The 18,325-nt window shown below is 38.7% G+C and overlaps 1 protein-coding gene across 1 annotated transcript in view; it reads right to left on the bottom strand.

Moving 5' to 3' along the window:
• Positions 1 to 17,483: 17,483 nt before the first annotated feature.
• LOC143041288 (transmembrane protease serine 11C-like) overlaps positions 17,484 to 18,325 on the bottom strand; it is a 4,024-nt gene continuing 3,182 nt past the window's right edge. The window contains exons 4-5 of the mRNA XM_076213116.1: positions 18,298 to 18,325; positions 17,484 to 17,654 (exon numbers count right to left, since the gene is read on the bottom strand). The exon at positions 18,298 to 18,325 is cut by the window's right edge and continues 115 nt beyond it. Of these exons, the coding sequence (XP_076069231.1) occupies positions 17,484 to 17,654; positions 18,298 to 18,325 (199 nt within the window). The remainder of the gene's footprint in view (positions 17,655 to 18,297) is intronic.

Consider the following 18,325-nt stretch of genomic DNA (forward strand, 5'->3'; position numbering starts at 1 on the left):
CCACAGCAAGGCCGCTTCATTTAATCGGCGACCCCCCCCTCTCCGTCCCCCCATATAAAAGAGAAGACGGGGAGAAATCCCTTCGGGCTGCGTCAAAATTTTGCTCACACACACTACCTCACCCCTCATCCCCCTGTCCATTCCAGCTCATGCATCACAACATCTTCCATATACAACCATTCTCCATTCACCCCTGTCTTCTGTCCTCTCCCGTCCTTCTTCAACAGACATTCCCCTCTTCCCCAAAGCCCCCTTCACCCCATCCATCCATCTCATCCTAGGACGTCCCCTCATGTTCACTCCCCCCACATCTGCCTTCCATACCTCTTTTACTAGTCTTTCTTCACTAATTCTTTCCATGTGTCCAAACCATCCTAATACTCTTTCATCAACCCTATCTCCCAACTCCCTTTCCACCCCTGTTCTCCTCCTCACCTCCTCATTTCTCACTCTATCTAGCCTAGTAACCCCCATCATACTTCTCAGACACTTCATCTCAAACACATTCAAGCTCCTTCTCTCTTCCTCTCTTATGTTCCATGTTTCTGCTCCATACAGTGCTGTTGGCACAATCACTCCTTCATACAGTCTCCTCTTAGTATCCATTCCCAAATTTCTATTCCTCATTACACTTTTTAATCCACCAAGGCATTTACTTGCTTCTCTCAATCTACATTCTACCTCCACCTTTACTCCACCTTTTCCTGCCACATTTGCACCCAAGTATCTAAAACTATCCACTTCCTCCAGTTGCTCTCCCTTAATGCTCACTTCCAGTCTACTGCCACTTTCACCCCTTGTACATCTCATCACCTTACTTTTACCCACATTCATCTTTAGCTTTCTTCTATCACACACTCTCCCAAACTCTGCCACCAACTTCCTCAGTCCCTCCTCCGATCCTACCACAAGCGCAGTGTCGTCCGCAAATAACAGCTGGCTCACCTCCCACTTTTCTCCATTTTCTTTAATCATCTCCAATCCCTGACCCACTACCCTTACATTTACCTCTCGCACTACCCCATCCATGTATAAGTTGAACAGCCAGGGCGACATAACGCATCCTTGACGAAGTCCCACCTTTACCTCGAACCACTCACCCTCTCCATTTCTAATCCTGACACAAGCTCTACTACTCTCATAAAAACTCTTAACAGCTCCTAGAAGCTTTCCTCCTATCCCGTATATCCGCATAACCTCCCACAGTGCCTTTCTGTCTACCCTGTCGTAACCCTTTTCCAGATCCATAAAGGCCCAAAAAACATCCTTCCCCTTTCCTATAGCTTTCTCAAATATCTGTCTTACCACAAAGATCTGATCTACACAACCTCTACCCGTCCTAAATCCACACTGTTCCTCACCAATTACTCCCTCTGTTCCTCTCCTAATCCTCTCAATCAAGATCCTCCCATAAGCCTTCCCAACTACACTTAACAAGCTAATCCCTCTGAAACTACTACATTCACACTTGTCCCCTTTTCCCTTGTAAAGTGGAACTATACAGGCACTCCTCCAGTCCTCCGGCACTCTACCCTCTCTCCAGCAAACATCACATAACCTCACCAGCCAGTCCACCATCAATGTACTTCCTTTTTTTTTTTAGACATTCTGCATGGCATCCATCCAGACCAGGTGCCTTACCTGCTTTCATCATCTTAACAACTGTCTTCACTTCATCCTTCCTTATTTCTCCTCCATTTTCCTCACTCATCACAGTCATTTTCTTAGCATTTCCCACTGCAATTATCTTTCCCTCCCTATCCTCCTTCACATTTAGCAACTCCCTAAAATATTCTGCCCATCTTCCCCTTACTGCCTTCTCTTCCATTATCATCTCTCCATCTTCACTTTTTACCATTTCTTCTCTACTTGATTCGCCTCATCTTCCTTTCCAAAACATCTTTTTATTATTTTCAAAAATTTCTGTCATACTCTTACCCCATTTCATATCTGTTCTCCTCTTTGCCTCCTTTACATTTTGCTTTACTTTTCTTTTCTTTTCTTTGTACCTCTCATATTACTCCCTCGTCCTATTTTGTAACCAAACTGTGAAAGCTCGCTTCTTCTCTTCTACAACCTTCTTTGTTTCCTCATCCCACCATTCACTACCCTTCCTTCTATATCCTCCTGTCCTTCTTGTTCCACACACTATCCTTACACACTTTGTGACTCCCTCCTTGAACCATCCCTATTCCTCCTCCACACCTAGCTCTACTCTATCCTTCACTCCCTCCCACTCCTCCTTCAGCTTCTTCTTGTACTCCTTCTCCTTTTCCTTTTCATTCAAAGAGTTCACTCTAAGCACCTCCCTACCTTTTGCCCCTTTCCTCTTTCTCCATCTATCCTCCACTCTCAACTTACCTTCCACCAAAAAATGATCTGATATTCCCCCACCCTCTCCCCTTAGCACATGTACATCCTTAACTCTTCCTATCATAATCCTATATACAACTACATAATCCATTAACGCTCTATCTACCACCCTTCCCTCCACCACCCTCTCCCATGTGTACTTATGCTTGACTTTCTTCCGAAACACTGTATTTGCTATCATCAACTCTCTTTCTAGACACATTTCCATCATCAACTCTCCACTACGATTCTTTCCTGGAACTCCACATTTCCCAACCACTCCATCAATTGGACCATTTCCTACCCTAGCATTAAGGTATCCCAGTACTATTACATTGACATTTCTCCCTAAATTCTCTATGCACTCATTTAAATCTATCCAAATGGCCTCCCTTTCTTGTACACTCTTCTCACTGCCAGGCCCATATGCACTTACAAAGACCCACATCTCCTTTCCCAGTTTCACCTTCATCCACATTATCCTTGAGGAAACCTCCTTCCACTCCACTACACGTTTACCTATCTCTTCACTTACTAGAATAGCCACCCCTTCCCTCCCTCGCCCTCTCTTCACTCCTGATAACCTCCCACTTACACTCACCCTTCCCTTTCAACTTAGTTTCACTCAAAGCCAACACATCCATCTTTCTTCTCATAAACATACTACCTATCTCTTCCCTTTTACTCTCATCTGTACAACATCCATGCACATTAAAAGACCCAAACCTTAGGGTGCTGGTTGGAAAACTCCTAGACCCTCTTATGCCTTTACTTTTTCGTTTAGGAATGTCCCCTGTGGGGCTACAAGGAGAAGGATGCCTAGTCCCAATCCCCGTCCCATTCTTCTCGCCTCTTACGATCCAAGTGGAAATACTTGGTGGCAGTATTCTTCCCTCCCCCCACCACAGGGAATTCCCCCACCACAGAAAATGAATACTCAGAGAAATGGTACAGGACAGCAAACAAGGGGTTGGGGGACAGCATAACGGAGGGACAGTCGTAGTATAAAAGTGTCATAATTTCTCTATGAACAGAGTTTACCTCTATCATAGACAAAATGAAGTGTGGCTCTGGTCCGTAGGGGCGCCCCATATAGACCCTAAAGTATCAACTGCATGCTACTTTGCCACAATAACAAGCAGACAATACCCTAGCTAATACATCATTTAAATTATATCAATAGAAAAAACAATAATAATTCGGCTTGACATGTTTACAGAATAGCACACAAACATGATAATGCATCTTACAGAACTAAACATGATGCAATAGAACATTAAGATGTCGACCCAAAACGTTTGGATACCTCCCTATACGTGACGTCCAGAACGTAACGCTCAATTCTTGTCCGTTAGATAACTGACGTGATTTCACCAAAATAGTAATTATATTTATACTTTACATGTATAGGATACTCATTTATGTAACAACGTCTACCTCAGATAGTAGTTTTTCGATTCCTTAGACGTTTATAACTAGGGGGAAGATTTGTTGAGTGTGATGGCGGTGGTATGTCCGGAGGGTCTGCATGGTCTTATGTAAAGACGGAATGAAGTTGCGTGTTTAGTGCACATGTTTTGTCATGTGAATGTGTATCCAAGGAGTCGTTGTGTACTAGTGTTGTAATATCAGTAGTCTTGTTTGCGTGCTTTGGAAAATGTGTAAAATTTCATGGAGTTTTGTTGTTTATGAGGAAAGTGGCAGTGTAACTAGTTTTGGCATGTCGCATTTCTTTCAGGAATGTTTTCTGTTCATTTCTGTAGTGTAGTGCTTTGTAACCCCGCTGTGACTGGGTAAACTTGTGGTCGTCTGAGACCATGCTTGTTGTTATTAGTTTGTTGCCCGACCGCACGGTCTTATTAAAGATAAGCTAAGGACCTAGTGTTTCTTACTTATACACAGAGGTGGGCGGTCCGATTCGTATGTCCGATTGTCGAATTAATCGCATTCGCATTTTCGAATCGGATAATCAAATCTAACCCCCCGCCAAACGAATCGGATAATCACAATCGGACTGCCGAAAATTTAAAGCGATTTGCGATTAATCCAGGTCGACATTGTCTTTGTTTTTTTTCGCTAATCGCTAATCGGACTTCATTTTTTTCGAACCGTGTCTACCTCTGTTTGTACACTCATCCAACCCCTAAACTATATAAGTGGCGATGAAGGACACGATGCAGTGCGTTGTATAGTGAAAATACAGAAACAGTGTTTATAAAATGAAAGGGTTGATGTGATAGGGGAGTGAGTGCGGTATATTCAAGCTGAATATTTCTAGCATCTACTGTAGTGACGAGTGATTTATTGATGCAGCTGTTCGGAGCGATTTGGGACAGAATCATCTAGACTGGCTACATATTCGAGGTTTTTGGATTTACGTGTTTCGTATATGAACATAGCCTACGGATGGACGTTTTGGTATGTTCGTTTGGATGAGCTGGTTTAGAAATGGCGATGAGTCAATTAAAGATTGACTCGTTTGATCCTTCTAAGATAAAATTGGATCTGTGGATTAACCTATTAGAGGCAAATCTCGATAACTTGTCTATTACAGAAGACACTAAAAAGAAATGCATCCTTTTTGTATAAATTGAAACCGAGGTTTTCAATGTTCTAGGTAATTCATGTGCGCCAGAATGACCAAGTTCCAAGACTTAATGGTATAGTTGCGTTATTGAAAGCACACTTATCATAGGAGTCCTTTGGTATTCCAACAAAGGAAAAAGAGGAAGGAAGAGTGTAAATGAGTTATATGCAGACTTAAAAAGTTAGCCAAAGATTGTACATTTGGAACGCAATTTTTAAAAGACCAATTGTTTATGGTAGTGGAAAATGAATTTTTTTTTCAAACTCAGTAGCCTTGGATATATATTTAAAGAATATGAACTCTGTTAAGGTGTTACAAAATATCTAAAATCTGGAAAAAGAACATATGTTAGTGAGACTACAACGTGACAGCTTGAGGATAAAATGGTGACGAAAGTTTTAGACATTGTGGCTATAAACGTGATAGTAGGCCTCGTAGGTTTAAAAATCTTAGTTGTAATTTGTGTCACAAGGAGGGTCATTTATAAGACATGTGTAAAGAGATTTTTTTCCCAAGGTTTGGTTATATATATATATATATATATATATATATATATATATATATATATATATATATATATATATATATATAAGGCTTTACCTAATAAGGGCAAGAACAAGAAAGCAATTAAGGTTGTAGATGATTGTGATAAAGTTAATGATGATAAATCATTAACCGTGAAAAAAATGGTGCTCTTCGTCATAATGAAGTTTATTTCAGATTAAATAAGGGATTAATATCATTCGAAGTGGACAGTGGCGCGGCTGTGTCGACTTTGACCAAAGAGTGGGTATAAAAGTTGAAATTGAACTTAGATCTATGTCATAAGAACAACACCGCTTATGGCAATAGAAACATAGGTGTTTCTATGTAAAATGGTAGTTCCGGTTCAATATAATAACTCCAAGGTTTTTACAACAATCTATTGTTGTTGACTACTACAACACAAATTTATGTGGACGTGACTTGATGTTGGTATTTATGTAATGCTGGTGTATATTATATTAAACAATTGTTAGATTCTTAAATTCTTTATTTGAATTTCTACGTTATTTCCTCGTATATACTTTAAAATATAACAAATTTATTAATACATGACGGAATTCTTAAATAGCGTAAACACAGATTTTATTGACACTAAGCTTACATGTTTTTTCGTGTTATCCTCGGCATTTGTAATTGTTATTTCGAACTGTGTGTTCTTTTCTTTATCTGCACTTCATGTATATTGATTCAATGCCAAGTAAAATTACTAACTAAAAAGTATTAGAGAAGACAAATTCTCCAAAGCTACAAATGATCTAACTCAAAGAAGAACCATGCAGATTAAAAACAGGAGAGACGAAATAGAGTAGAACTAAACTAGCTTATCAACAAAAGGCAGATATTAGAGAAAAGAAAGAGAAACATTGATGAAATAGAAAAAACTACTCGAAAAGGTAAAAGTATTGAAGGGACCGAACGCAGACATACTTTAGGAAGATGGCAAATGAGGAATTCTCATCAAATACATTCAAACTTGTGCTACATCGGAAATGGAAAATCAAGCGACGCGGCTTGTCGAGTACTTTGCTCGATTGACCGGAACCACCAACGTTTCGCTGATGCTGATCCTACTCACAGGGTTGTGTCCATATGAGACAACCATCGGTGGAGGAGACGAAGAAGGGGGCTCCAGCAGAATTCATAACCGGGGAAGTTAGTGGAACCTATCGAGGGTTGTTTGGAGTGGGTAAGGTGGCCCCATGGAAGCTCGCTCGGAGAGGCCGCAGGGGATTGGCGCCGATCCCTCCCGGATGCTCCCAATTGATGATGATGATGAATAACCAGTTTTCAGACCCAAAACTCGACTTTGAACATTTCTACTTCCAGACATTGCGTCATTTTTCGGGCTGTACAGTTGTTGTTGTAAATGCAATTGTTTTGCTTGGGAAACTAAAGCAGATCGATAGAAAACAAATGGGCAGTTCTGTCGAGTATACGTTTGTATCGTGGTCCCATTCAGCCTATTTTTCCGACTCTCACACCAGGAAGATAAATCAAGTCATAACACGTTGCTAATCCGTCCACCACTTCTGAGGGTTTGTTACGTAAAGAGAGACTGAAAATAAAAGAGAAATTTCACTCGCTGCCAAAGGGGGGTTGATTATTATGACTCATCCACAGGTGACAACAAGATCGGTCACATGTGTGCCACCAGTATCTATAAAACATAATTCCATCCGACATGTGTTATGGCTACGTAAAATACCAGAATGCGATCAATAAGACCAAAGCGATATATCACACCTACACACCCACACCCACACCCACCCACACACACACACACACACACACACACACACACACACACACACACACACACACACACACACACACACACACACACACACACACACACACACACACGTGGTTAGATTTCTCTCCTGCCACTACGGCGGTCCAGGTTCGACTCCCGCCCAGGGCTGAAATAATTTCAGTATCGCTGCGCTGCACGGTGTTACTCCAACTCTCTTGGGCGGGGAGTTGTGTGTGTGTGTGCGTGTAAGGTGACAGTATTACCCATAGATCGGTCATACGAGCTCTGAGCTCTCATCCGGGAGGTTAATAACTGTCGATCCCGAGTCCAACACGCGGTCCAAGACCATGGTGAATCAAACACAAACACACACACACACACACACACACACACACACACACACACACACACACACACACACACACACACACACACACACACACACGCACAGAAGAGGAAAATTCTTGGTTATATAACAAAAGAAGGAAACATGGTTTGTATTGAATGGGAGGGGAGCAATTGTGGGTGTCCACAATAAAGTCTCTGGAGTGCCAGTTAGATGTGATAAGACGTAATAAATAAAAATGAAGAAAAACAACGATTAATTTGACTCGAATGACGACTTGACAGCAGAGAGATCCAGAGGCGCCACGCCAAAATACGATGTAAACAGACGATACCAAACCCCAATGGCTAGACGAATATATGACGAAGATTCGTCAGATAACAATGAAAATTACGATGTTATTTACCTTGACTTTAGCAAAGCGTTCGACAAGGTGCCTCACCAGAGACTACTAAATAAAATCAAAGCCCATGGCATAGGAGGAAAAGTGTTAGAATGGATTAGAGCTTGGATTAGTAACAGAAAACAGCGGGTCACCATAAATGGAATAAAATCTAGGTGGGGCAATATTACTAGCGGGTCCCCCAGGGCTCGGTTTTGGGTCCCTTGTTGTTCATTATGTACATAAATGACTTAGACGATGGGATAAATAGTGATGTTAGTAAGTTTGCGGACGATACTAAAATAGGACGCCTAATTAGGTCAGGAGACGACGCAGAGGTTCTGCAGGATGATCTTAATAAATTGTTAACATGGTCGGAGAAATGGCAAATGAACTTCAATATCTCTAAGTGTAGCGTGTTAAACGTAGGGCTACACAACACCAAAAATAGATACATCTTAGATAACACGTTTTTAGAAAAATCTGAGTGCGAGAGGGACTTAGGAGTTCTGGTGAGTCCGGACCTTAAAACCAGGAAGCAGTGCATTAGCTCCAGAAATAAAGCTAACAGTGCATTAGGTTTCATTGCTAGTACGGTAACGAATAGAAGTGCAGAGGTAATTATCAAACTCTAGCGATTGTTAGACCCATCCTTGACTATGCGGTACAGTTTTGGTCTCCGTCCTACAGAATGGACATAAATTCACCAGAATCAGTACAGAGAAGAATGACCAAAATGATACATGGACTCGGAAATTTGCCTTACGAAGAGAGGCTTAGGCACCCAAACTTACACTCTCTGGAAAGACGCAGAGTGCGGGGTGATCTAATAGAAGTGTTCAAGTGGATCAAAGGCTATAACAAGGGTGAAACAAACAAGGTCATCATAATAAAACAACAGGGCAGGACTCGCAGTAATGGGTATAAACTGGACAAATTTAGACTTAAGAAGGAAATAGGCAAGAATTGGTTTACTAATAGGGTGGTCGATGAATGGAATAAACTTAGTAACCATGTAGTAAGCGCTGAAACTATCAGTTGCTTTAAAAAACGATTAGACAACTTTATGGATGGGGACGACAGGTGGTGATGATATGGAGCTGCCTAGTGTAGGCCTTATGGTCTCTTGCAGTTTCCTTTATTCTTATGTTCTTATGTTCTCAGGATTTGGTAAGTACGAAAGAAGGAATTGAAGTCAAATCTTAGACATAGAAAGGGAAATGAGCAAAAATAGAAAATGGTGGGAAAACGAAATCATGGACCTAAGGAAAGAAGTTGGAGAACTAATGGATTGCTTAGCGCAAGCTAACATTGAAATTTCCAACCTAAGAAAAACTAACTCAGAACTAAGAACCGAACTTAAGGTAATGAAAAATGATATAATCGAGGTGAAGCATGAAAATGAAAAGAGAGAAATTAATTATACTACCAATAGTGAAACCCCCCAAAAAGAGGTAAATAACAAAATACAAGAAATGGCTGAAAGAATTGAAGAAAAGTTAGGTGAGGAAGGTATCCAAAAGATTAAGAAATGGAAGAAAAAAATAAATAAAGGAATTGCCTTTAAAGAAATAGTCCAACAACAAAAATGCACGAAAATGCAAAGTATACAATCAAGTAATTAAAGAAAAGGCAAATTGGGTCAGAGAAGCAGTGGATAGAAAAAAATGTATTGTGGTATATGGACTAAAAGAAAAACATTGTTTGGTGAGGTATATGAGAGAAAAAGAAGAAAAAGAAACAGCAATAGCCATCCTAACAGAAATTAAGGATGGGGATCAGGAAGTAGAGAAAGACATAGACGATGTGTATAGAATAGGACATTATTCTAAGGAAAGAAATCGACCTCTAAAGATAAAACTAAGATCACAAATGGTAGTAGAAGACATATTTGACAAAGTAGGTAAGTTGGCAAAGAGTGAAAATTACAATAAGATATGAATAAAAAGAGAAATGCGTATTGAGGAATTAGAAAAAAGAGAAGACACTAAGAAATGAAGCTAAGAAAAAAAAAAAAAAAAAGTCGAAGGCAAGGACATGAAAAGTAGAAAGTTTGTGGTGATTTATGTGCCCCGAAAAACGAGTGCTTGGAAAGAGAACGAGCATATGAAAATGCTAGAAGATACAAGGCATTCATTAAATGAGATACTAGTGGGCGGAGGCAACCTGGAAATTATGGGGGACTAACTGCAGGGAAATTTGTTGGGAGGACATGACAGTGAAAGGCGGAGAAGACTTGTGGGGTAATGTATTACTGGACATGGCCATGGAATATACAGTGACACAGTGGGTCAGTGAAAACACCAGATACAGAAGTAATGAGAAGCCGTCGAGACTGGATTTAATATTTACAACGGAACCTGATATTGTGGATAAAATTGAATACAAGACACCACTTAGAAAGAGTGACCATATACTTATTGAGACTAAACTAAAGGAAGAAATATACATGGAGAGAAATGAAAAGAATAGTAAAGGAAGATTGACGTACAACAAAACGGATTTTGGAAAATTAAAGAAATTCTTTCAGAATACAAACCGGGAAAAATTCTACATGGAAGAGACAAAAGTGGAAGAGAAATGGGATATCTTGATGGATAATTATAATGAAGGAATGAATAGGCACGTGCCAAGAAAGAAGCTAGAGAGAGTGTGCATAAAATGCTGGTTCAACAGAAGATGCAGTAAGACAAAAGATAAAAGAGACAGAGCTTGGAAAAAAATGGAGGAAAAAAAATTGAAAATGGCAAATATATATAAACTATAGAAATGAGTATGTAAAAGTGCGAAGAGAAGAAAAAAGGAACTATGAAAAAGACATTATAGAAAAATGCAAGGAGCAACCCAAACTATTCTATAGATATGTGAATGGTAAACTTAAAAATAAACAGGAAATGGTGAAACTACGCCAAGGAAATATAGAATACACAGAAGATCTAGAAATGGCCGAAGTCATGAATAATCACTTCAAGTCGGTTTTCACTAGAGAAGGCACAATATTGGGACGAAGGAAATGAAATGCGATCTCTTTCCATGAGCGAAATAATAATAACACAAAATGAAATATTGGAACATTGATCAAACCTTGATGTTAGGAAATCGCATGGCCTGGACGGAATTGCAAATTGGATTCTAAAAGAATGCAAAGAAGAACTAATGGACAAAATATAGAACATAATAAGTTGCTCATTTAGAGAAGGAAAAATACCAAAAGACTGGAAAAATGCTAACATTGTACCAATATATAAAAGAGGAAACAAGGAAGAACCAACTAACTATAGACTGGTTTCACTAACAAGCACTATGGCCAAAATTTGTGAGAAAATGATCAAGAATAGATTGGGTAAAACACCTGCAAGAAAATAATATAATAAACCCAAGACAATTTGGGTTTAGGCAGGGAAGACCATGTGCCACAAACTTAATATGTTTTTACTCAAGATTAATAGATATAGTGCAAGAAAGAGATAGATGGATTGATTGTGCTTTATTTGACTTACAAAAAGCTTTCGACAAGGTACCACATAGAAAATTATAAAAAAAAAAAAAAAAAATGGAACATATAGGAGGGATACAAGGCAACCTGCTAAAATGGATGGAGGACTTCCTGAATGGTAAAAAGAAGAGAGTAGTTCTCAGAGAAAAATAATCAGGTTGGAAGGTGATTAGTGGAGTTTCGCAAGGATTTGTATTGGCTGCAATAATGTTTGCTATTTATGTGAATGACATGGATGATGATGTGGAATATTACATGAGCTTCTTTGCAGACGACGCTAAATTGTTAAGGAGAGTAAAAACTGAAACGGATTGCGAATTACTACAGGAAGGTCTGAATAAAGTTTTGAAGTGGAGTCAGAAATGGGAAGTGGACTTCAATATTAAGAAGTGTAGCATAATGGAGTTTGGAAAAAGTGAAAATAGAATATCAGGACAATATAAAATTGGAACTAAGGCGGTAAAGAAAGTGGGATCTGAAAAAGATCTGGGAGTAATTATCTCAAACGACTTGTCCTCTGATAAACAAACAAAATTGTCGGAGAATTCTATAACTTGCTAAGATCAATAAAAGTGTCATTTACATATTTGGGCGAAGAAATAACCAAAGAAAAATTAGTCACATTGATAAGGCCTAGACTAGAATATGCGGCTATATTGTGGTAACCCAGTAAAAAAAAAAAAAAAAAAAAAAAAAAAAAAAAAAAAAAAAATATATATATATATATATATATATATATATATATATATATATATATATATATATATATAATCGAAAGAATCCAGAGAGCAGCCATAAAAATGGCTTCAACACTTTCAAACTTGTCATATGAGGAGAGATTGGCTAAATTGGAGTTACCAACTTTGGAACAAAGAAGAGAGAGAGGCGACCTACTGACTATCTATAGAATCATGAAGGGTACAGAAATACTCGATAGAGATGACTTGTTAAATTGGGACAAGAGAAACACAAGAGGACATGGAAAGAAACTCAAAAAACATAGTTATAGAAAAGATCTGAAGAAGAACAGTTTTCCACATAGAGTGGTGGACACTTGGAACAAACTGGACGAAAAAAATAGTGTGTGCAAAAACCATTCATTAATTTAAGAGCAAACTAGACACTGCAAAATACAAAGGCGGGACACACGAACGTAGCTCCCCTTCCCGTAAAATACAACTAGGTAAATACAACTAGGTAAATACACACGTGCGCGCGCACTCTCTCTCTCTCTCTCTCTCTCTCTCTCTCTCTCTCTCTCTCTCTCTCTCTCTCTCTCTCTCTCTCTCTCTCTCTCACTCACACACACACACACACACAATTACGCATGTCGATTTTTATCAGAATTACACTCGCTCTACTTTTCAGAATGACAAGTGTTAGAGTTCTTTTGGGAGCCCATGACACAGATGCGGCTTTCCTCCCTGAAAACTCGCCCACCGTCCCGATAAGCAACGTGATCTTACACGAATCCCACAACGATGTAAGTCTTTGTGAACGGTAGAGTGGATGTGTCGTTTAAAAAGTAAATGGAGAGTTTACCCACCTCAAAGAAAAAGGAAAATTTAAATTATATAGAAAGTAGTGGAAGACTTATGTACACACACACACACACACACACACACACACACACACACACACACACACACACACACACACACACACACACACACACACACACACACATACATATATATATATATATATGTATGTTTATATATATATATATATGTATATATATGTATATATATATACATATACATATATATATATATATATATATATATACATATATGTATGTATAAAGAAGTATTGTAAAATTTCACATCAAGAACTTGCACGCTTGTTTGCTACTCTTAGGTGTCACTCCTCCCTTTCCCGCCACATTCGCACCCAAGTATCTAAAGCTATCCACGTCCTCCAGTCTATTTATGATTGTGTCCGTGCGTTCGTATTTACACATATGCATATGATTGACCTGGAACACTGAATTGAAAATGTCAATGAGTTCACTACAAAGAACCTGTGGATATGCCAGACTTTTACCTGACTGGTATTAAGCCTAGAACGGATATATATTAACTTAATAAATAAAAACAATAAATAGGATAATAGAAAAGGCAAATAGATATAGACAGCCTTCAGGAAGTGGCGACAACCATGCAGATCCTCTTTCATCCGCTGAAGTGCAAGGTCATGCACCTAGGTTCAAGCAATCCTATACGGGAGTATATCATGAAGACTAGAGATGGAGACGAGCATACTCTGGAATCTAGAAGTGTGCGAAAAAATGTGAGACACAATCGACAACGGGCTGAACTTCTCAAAACACGTCACTCACCAGGTGTATATGACCAACCAAATCCTCGGAGCGATGAAATTAGCAATCCTTGACAAAGATATTTTCATTGTACAAGAGTATCATCAGATCCTGTCTTGAATACGCCAGTGTTGTCTGGGGTCCAAAGTTAAAAAGTGACAAGGACACAGTAGAACAGGTCCAGAGGTGGCTAACAAGGTTGGTGAGTGGCCTATGCCACCTCTCTTACCCTGACCGACTTCGCAGTCTCAATCAAACTACCTACACTCGAAACCCGACGACAATGGATCGATTTGATCCAAGCATTCAAGATACTCAATGGCTCTGACCCGATGAACTACCAAAGACAATGTAGCACCATTGGAAACAGATTGTTCACGACTTCCCTGAGCAGGACCACACGAGGACACCGCCAAAAATTCTAAATTCAGCGCCAACGAGGGCCCAGTAGGACGTTCTTCGCTGCATGGGTGACCAAGGCATGGAACATGCTCTCTCGAGAAATCATTGAGGCAACAAGCGTAGAGGTACTAAATTTTTTTTTGCCACGTACAATACATTTCATCATGTACAGTAGCTTCGGTTTTAATGGAAGAAGAGGAATTATCACCTAAGGGTCTCATTACTCGAAAGGTCACATAATATCTTTTACTTAAGGTAAATACGTATTACCATGATTTTTTTTTCAGAAAATCTGACATCACAGCGACACTTCTCAGGATTTACGTTCTATTTAAATATGGTTTCTATAGAAAACTGATATTATCAACTACAGCATTCTTAAAGTATACCTCATTTTATCGTACATACAACTATACTAATGTAGATAATATAAACAACATAAATGTAAATAGGTAAATAATAATAAAAAATCTCAAACTGGGCTGTGGTAAATTTACTAAAATCATATTTTTTGCTTGCAACACTCCTGGTCCAAGAGATTCTCCATTGAGAGGCGAAGATTCTCTTCCTGATATTGCGCTAGATTTTGCCTTCCAGCTAACATTTATTTTAATTGATATTTTTCATAATTTTCCTTTTTCGTGAAACTTTTATCTTAGCCTTCAGAAAACCATTGACTAAAAAATTAACATCCTCTCTAAATTAAGTTATTATTGGAACCCTCGCCATTCTTCTTCTTCTTCTTCTTCTTCTTCATACGACCTTACAAAGGATTACAAAGGTGGAGCATGCCGACAGGAGACCTTTTGATCCATATCTAGGTCGGATGCGAAAAAAAATCATATTAATAATAACAAAACAATAAATAAAAACTATAATAATGTAAATAAATAAGATACATAAATAAATGCATAGGTATAGTTAAATAATAAACAAACAGGTAAATAGTAAATAATAATAAATTGACATATAACTAATAATAAATGAAAATCAGACAGACAAATGATAAAAAAAAAAATAATAATAATATAAGATAAATTATAATCATTACAGCATCTTACTTAGGTATTTATCTAAATGATTCTTAAAGCCTCGAACTGAACTACATTGCACTACCTGTGCAGGAAGTTTATTCCATTCTTTTACTACACGGTTGGCGAAGTTGTTTCTACCTACTTCCAAATTGAATCTATTTCCGGACAGTTTGAGACCATTGTTTCTTGTCTGATTCTCATTCAATGTGAAAATTTTGTCACTTTTGATGTTGTCAATTCCCTTTAAAATCTTAAAGACCTGTATCAAGTCACCTCTGAGTCTACGCTTTTTTAGGGAAAACAGATTCATGTGTTTTAGTCGATTTTCGTATGATTTATTTTTGATATTTGGAATCAGTTTTGTGGCTCGCCGTTGTACTTTTTCCAGTCTGTCAATGTCTTTAATGAGATTCGGTGACCATACAGAAACAGCATATTCCAAATGTGGACGAACTAACGATTTATATAGCTTGTTAATGAGTGATGGACTTTTGAAATCAAAAGATCGCGCAATCAGTCCCAGAATCTTATTTGCTTTCTCAGAGGTTGAAATACACTGCTTGGATGATTTGAGGTCGTTACTGATAATTACGCCGAGATCTTTTTCACTATCCACTTTTGTTAACGAATTTCCAAATAACTTGTAATCGTACTTACTGTTATTTTTACCTATGTGCATTACCTTGCATTTACTTGTGTTAAATTTCATTAGCCACTTTTCAGACCATTGCTGTAATTTATCTAAATCTACTTGAATATTTAATTGGTTTGAGTGATCATTTGCCACTCCGCACAGTTTTGTATCATCAGCAAATTTGGAAACAGTAGTTTTTAGTCCATGGTCTATATCATTTATATATACTATGAATAGAAGTGGCCCAAGAACGGAACCCTGAGGAACTCCACTTGCAACACTTTTCCATCCAGAAGTTTTTCCATTTAAAACAACTCTCTGTTTTCGACCATTCAACCAATTACTAGTCCAACCTAATAGGCTACCACTTATTCCATGCAAAGCTAATTTAGTAAGTAGTCTTTCGTGTGGGACAGTATCAAAAGCTTTTGCAAAGTCTAGATATATTAAATCTATATTGTTTCTTTTGTCATAATTCGAGATAACTGTGCTGTAGAATTCGAGTAAGTCACACAAGAACGTTTCCGTCTGAAACCGTGATGGCTATCATTTATCAAAAAGTTACTTTCTAAATGATGTTCGATAGCATCTCTGATGATAGTTTCCATTATTTTTCCTACGATTGAAGTCAAACTTATAGGCCTATAGTTATTTGGTTTCTTTTTGTCACCTTTTTTGAATATGGGAGTAACGTTAGCTAGCTTCCATTCTCTTGGGACATCTCCTGTATTGCAGGGTCGGCCGCTTGAGTTATCCTTCTCCATTTATTCCTATCCATTGCATCCTCCTCTTGCAGTCCTAGTTTCCTCATGTCATACCTTGTTACGTCTCTCCATCTTATTCTTTGTCTTCCGACGCTTCTTCTTCCCTTAATTAACTTTCGCCATCATCGCCTTTCTCACTGGTTTGTCATCCTCTCTTCTTTTAACGTGTCCAAAATATCTCAGTCTTGCTTTATCTCGGTGCAAGGAACCTATACAAGGTAGGCTGATTTATTTTATTCTGTATCATAACCTAACCGAGGCTTACGTTTTCCATTTATGATTTACCTGAGAGATTATGACATAATTTGCCTGTCCTAGCTGATGTCGTTCATTCTCAGGAATTGGTGAATTTCCTCAATGTCGTCCTTATTTCATACATTTTGTTGCAAAAACTAAATGACAGACCAACCTTTTGTGTTCAAGGGAATGATAATTTCCTTTATTATTTATCTTTATTTATTGGGATGCATACAGGAAATTTTTTTTCTCACAAAAATTGAACCAAATTAGAAAAAGGTATATATACGGGTGATAAAACTGAAGTAACAATGCGGTGATGAATATAAGAAAGACAATTGGAATGCAAAATCTAAAGCTTCTGTGGAATACAAAGTGCAGCATGTTCTGTGAGTGAAGACTGTCAGAAATGGGGAGCCTCACAAGAGGCCCAATTCGTAGTTTTGGCTTTCTCTTGTCTATCTGGTTATGCATTTTCTTTTTAAGACCTGGATTCTGTAGCCGACGAACTTCAGAGACCAAGAGTTCTTGAGCCTAAGAAGCTGCCTGGAAACTATCCAGACAGTCCGGGCAGGTGCTGAAACCGCCAAGACTCGAACCATACTTTCTGACTGTCACCCCATCTGGGCCTTAGCACGTGTTGGATCCGGTTTTAGTGGCAATCCAAGACTCGTACTTGGGCAAATTCGTGTAGACTCCGGGGAGATTGGGCCTGGCGCAGCCTTGGCCAAAACTTACAATGCCAATCTGGAGCCAGAATCCAGTGGACTTCTGTATAACAAGGGGACCGCCACTGTCACCCTGAAAGAAGACAGACTATACAGTCACATATTCCCAAGATGTCATTCTTCAGAGATGCATTTTGGGTGGGTGGGATGAATAGGATAGTACCAGGTATGAACCGGCCAACTATCAATCTTGACAATTAATTTTTTTCAGCTAAAATTATATATATATTTTTATGATTTCCCGTTCATGTATGGACTCTCCAATTGCGAGATGACGTCACAGGAGACAGTTAAGATAGAGGTTCACCAAACTAGTGAACATGGTGAGATACTGAATAGATCTTACTAAGGGTTGGGGGTTAGGGAAATGAACTCTCGTTTCCTCTCAAGTTTGGCCTTCGAGCGAATAAAATCTTGTATCACATATAAAACAAAAGCCTACAAATTTGTTGAAAGAGGACTCAGTGACGCTATATGGGAGTGTTTGAGCCTGAGAGATCAAATACCACATCCAAATACATATTGCAGGATTTAGAGTTTATCACAGTATGGAAAGGATGGACATAAATGTGTGTCTTATCCTGTGATTAGATAATAACAAAATCACGCCGGCCAATGCTATACCAGTCTCAACCGTATATTATTATGTTTGAACCTGGAAAGCTATGTGAGTCGTGGCTATATTCAAAGGTGTAGATAATAGAAGGGTTTGTTACCTGGCATGTATCCTTGTTGGGTGCATAG

Source organism: Oratosquilla oratoria, chromosome 30 (assembly GCF_046742065.1).
Source record: "Oratosquilla oratoria isolate Oo_2021 chromosome 30, ASM4674206v1, whole genome shotgun sequence".
Lineage (NCBI taxonomy): Eukaryota > Metazoa > Arthropoda > Malacostraca > Stomatopoda > Squillidae > Oratosquilla > Oratosquilla oratoria.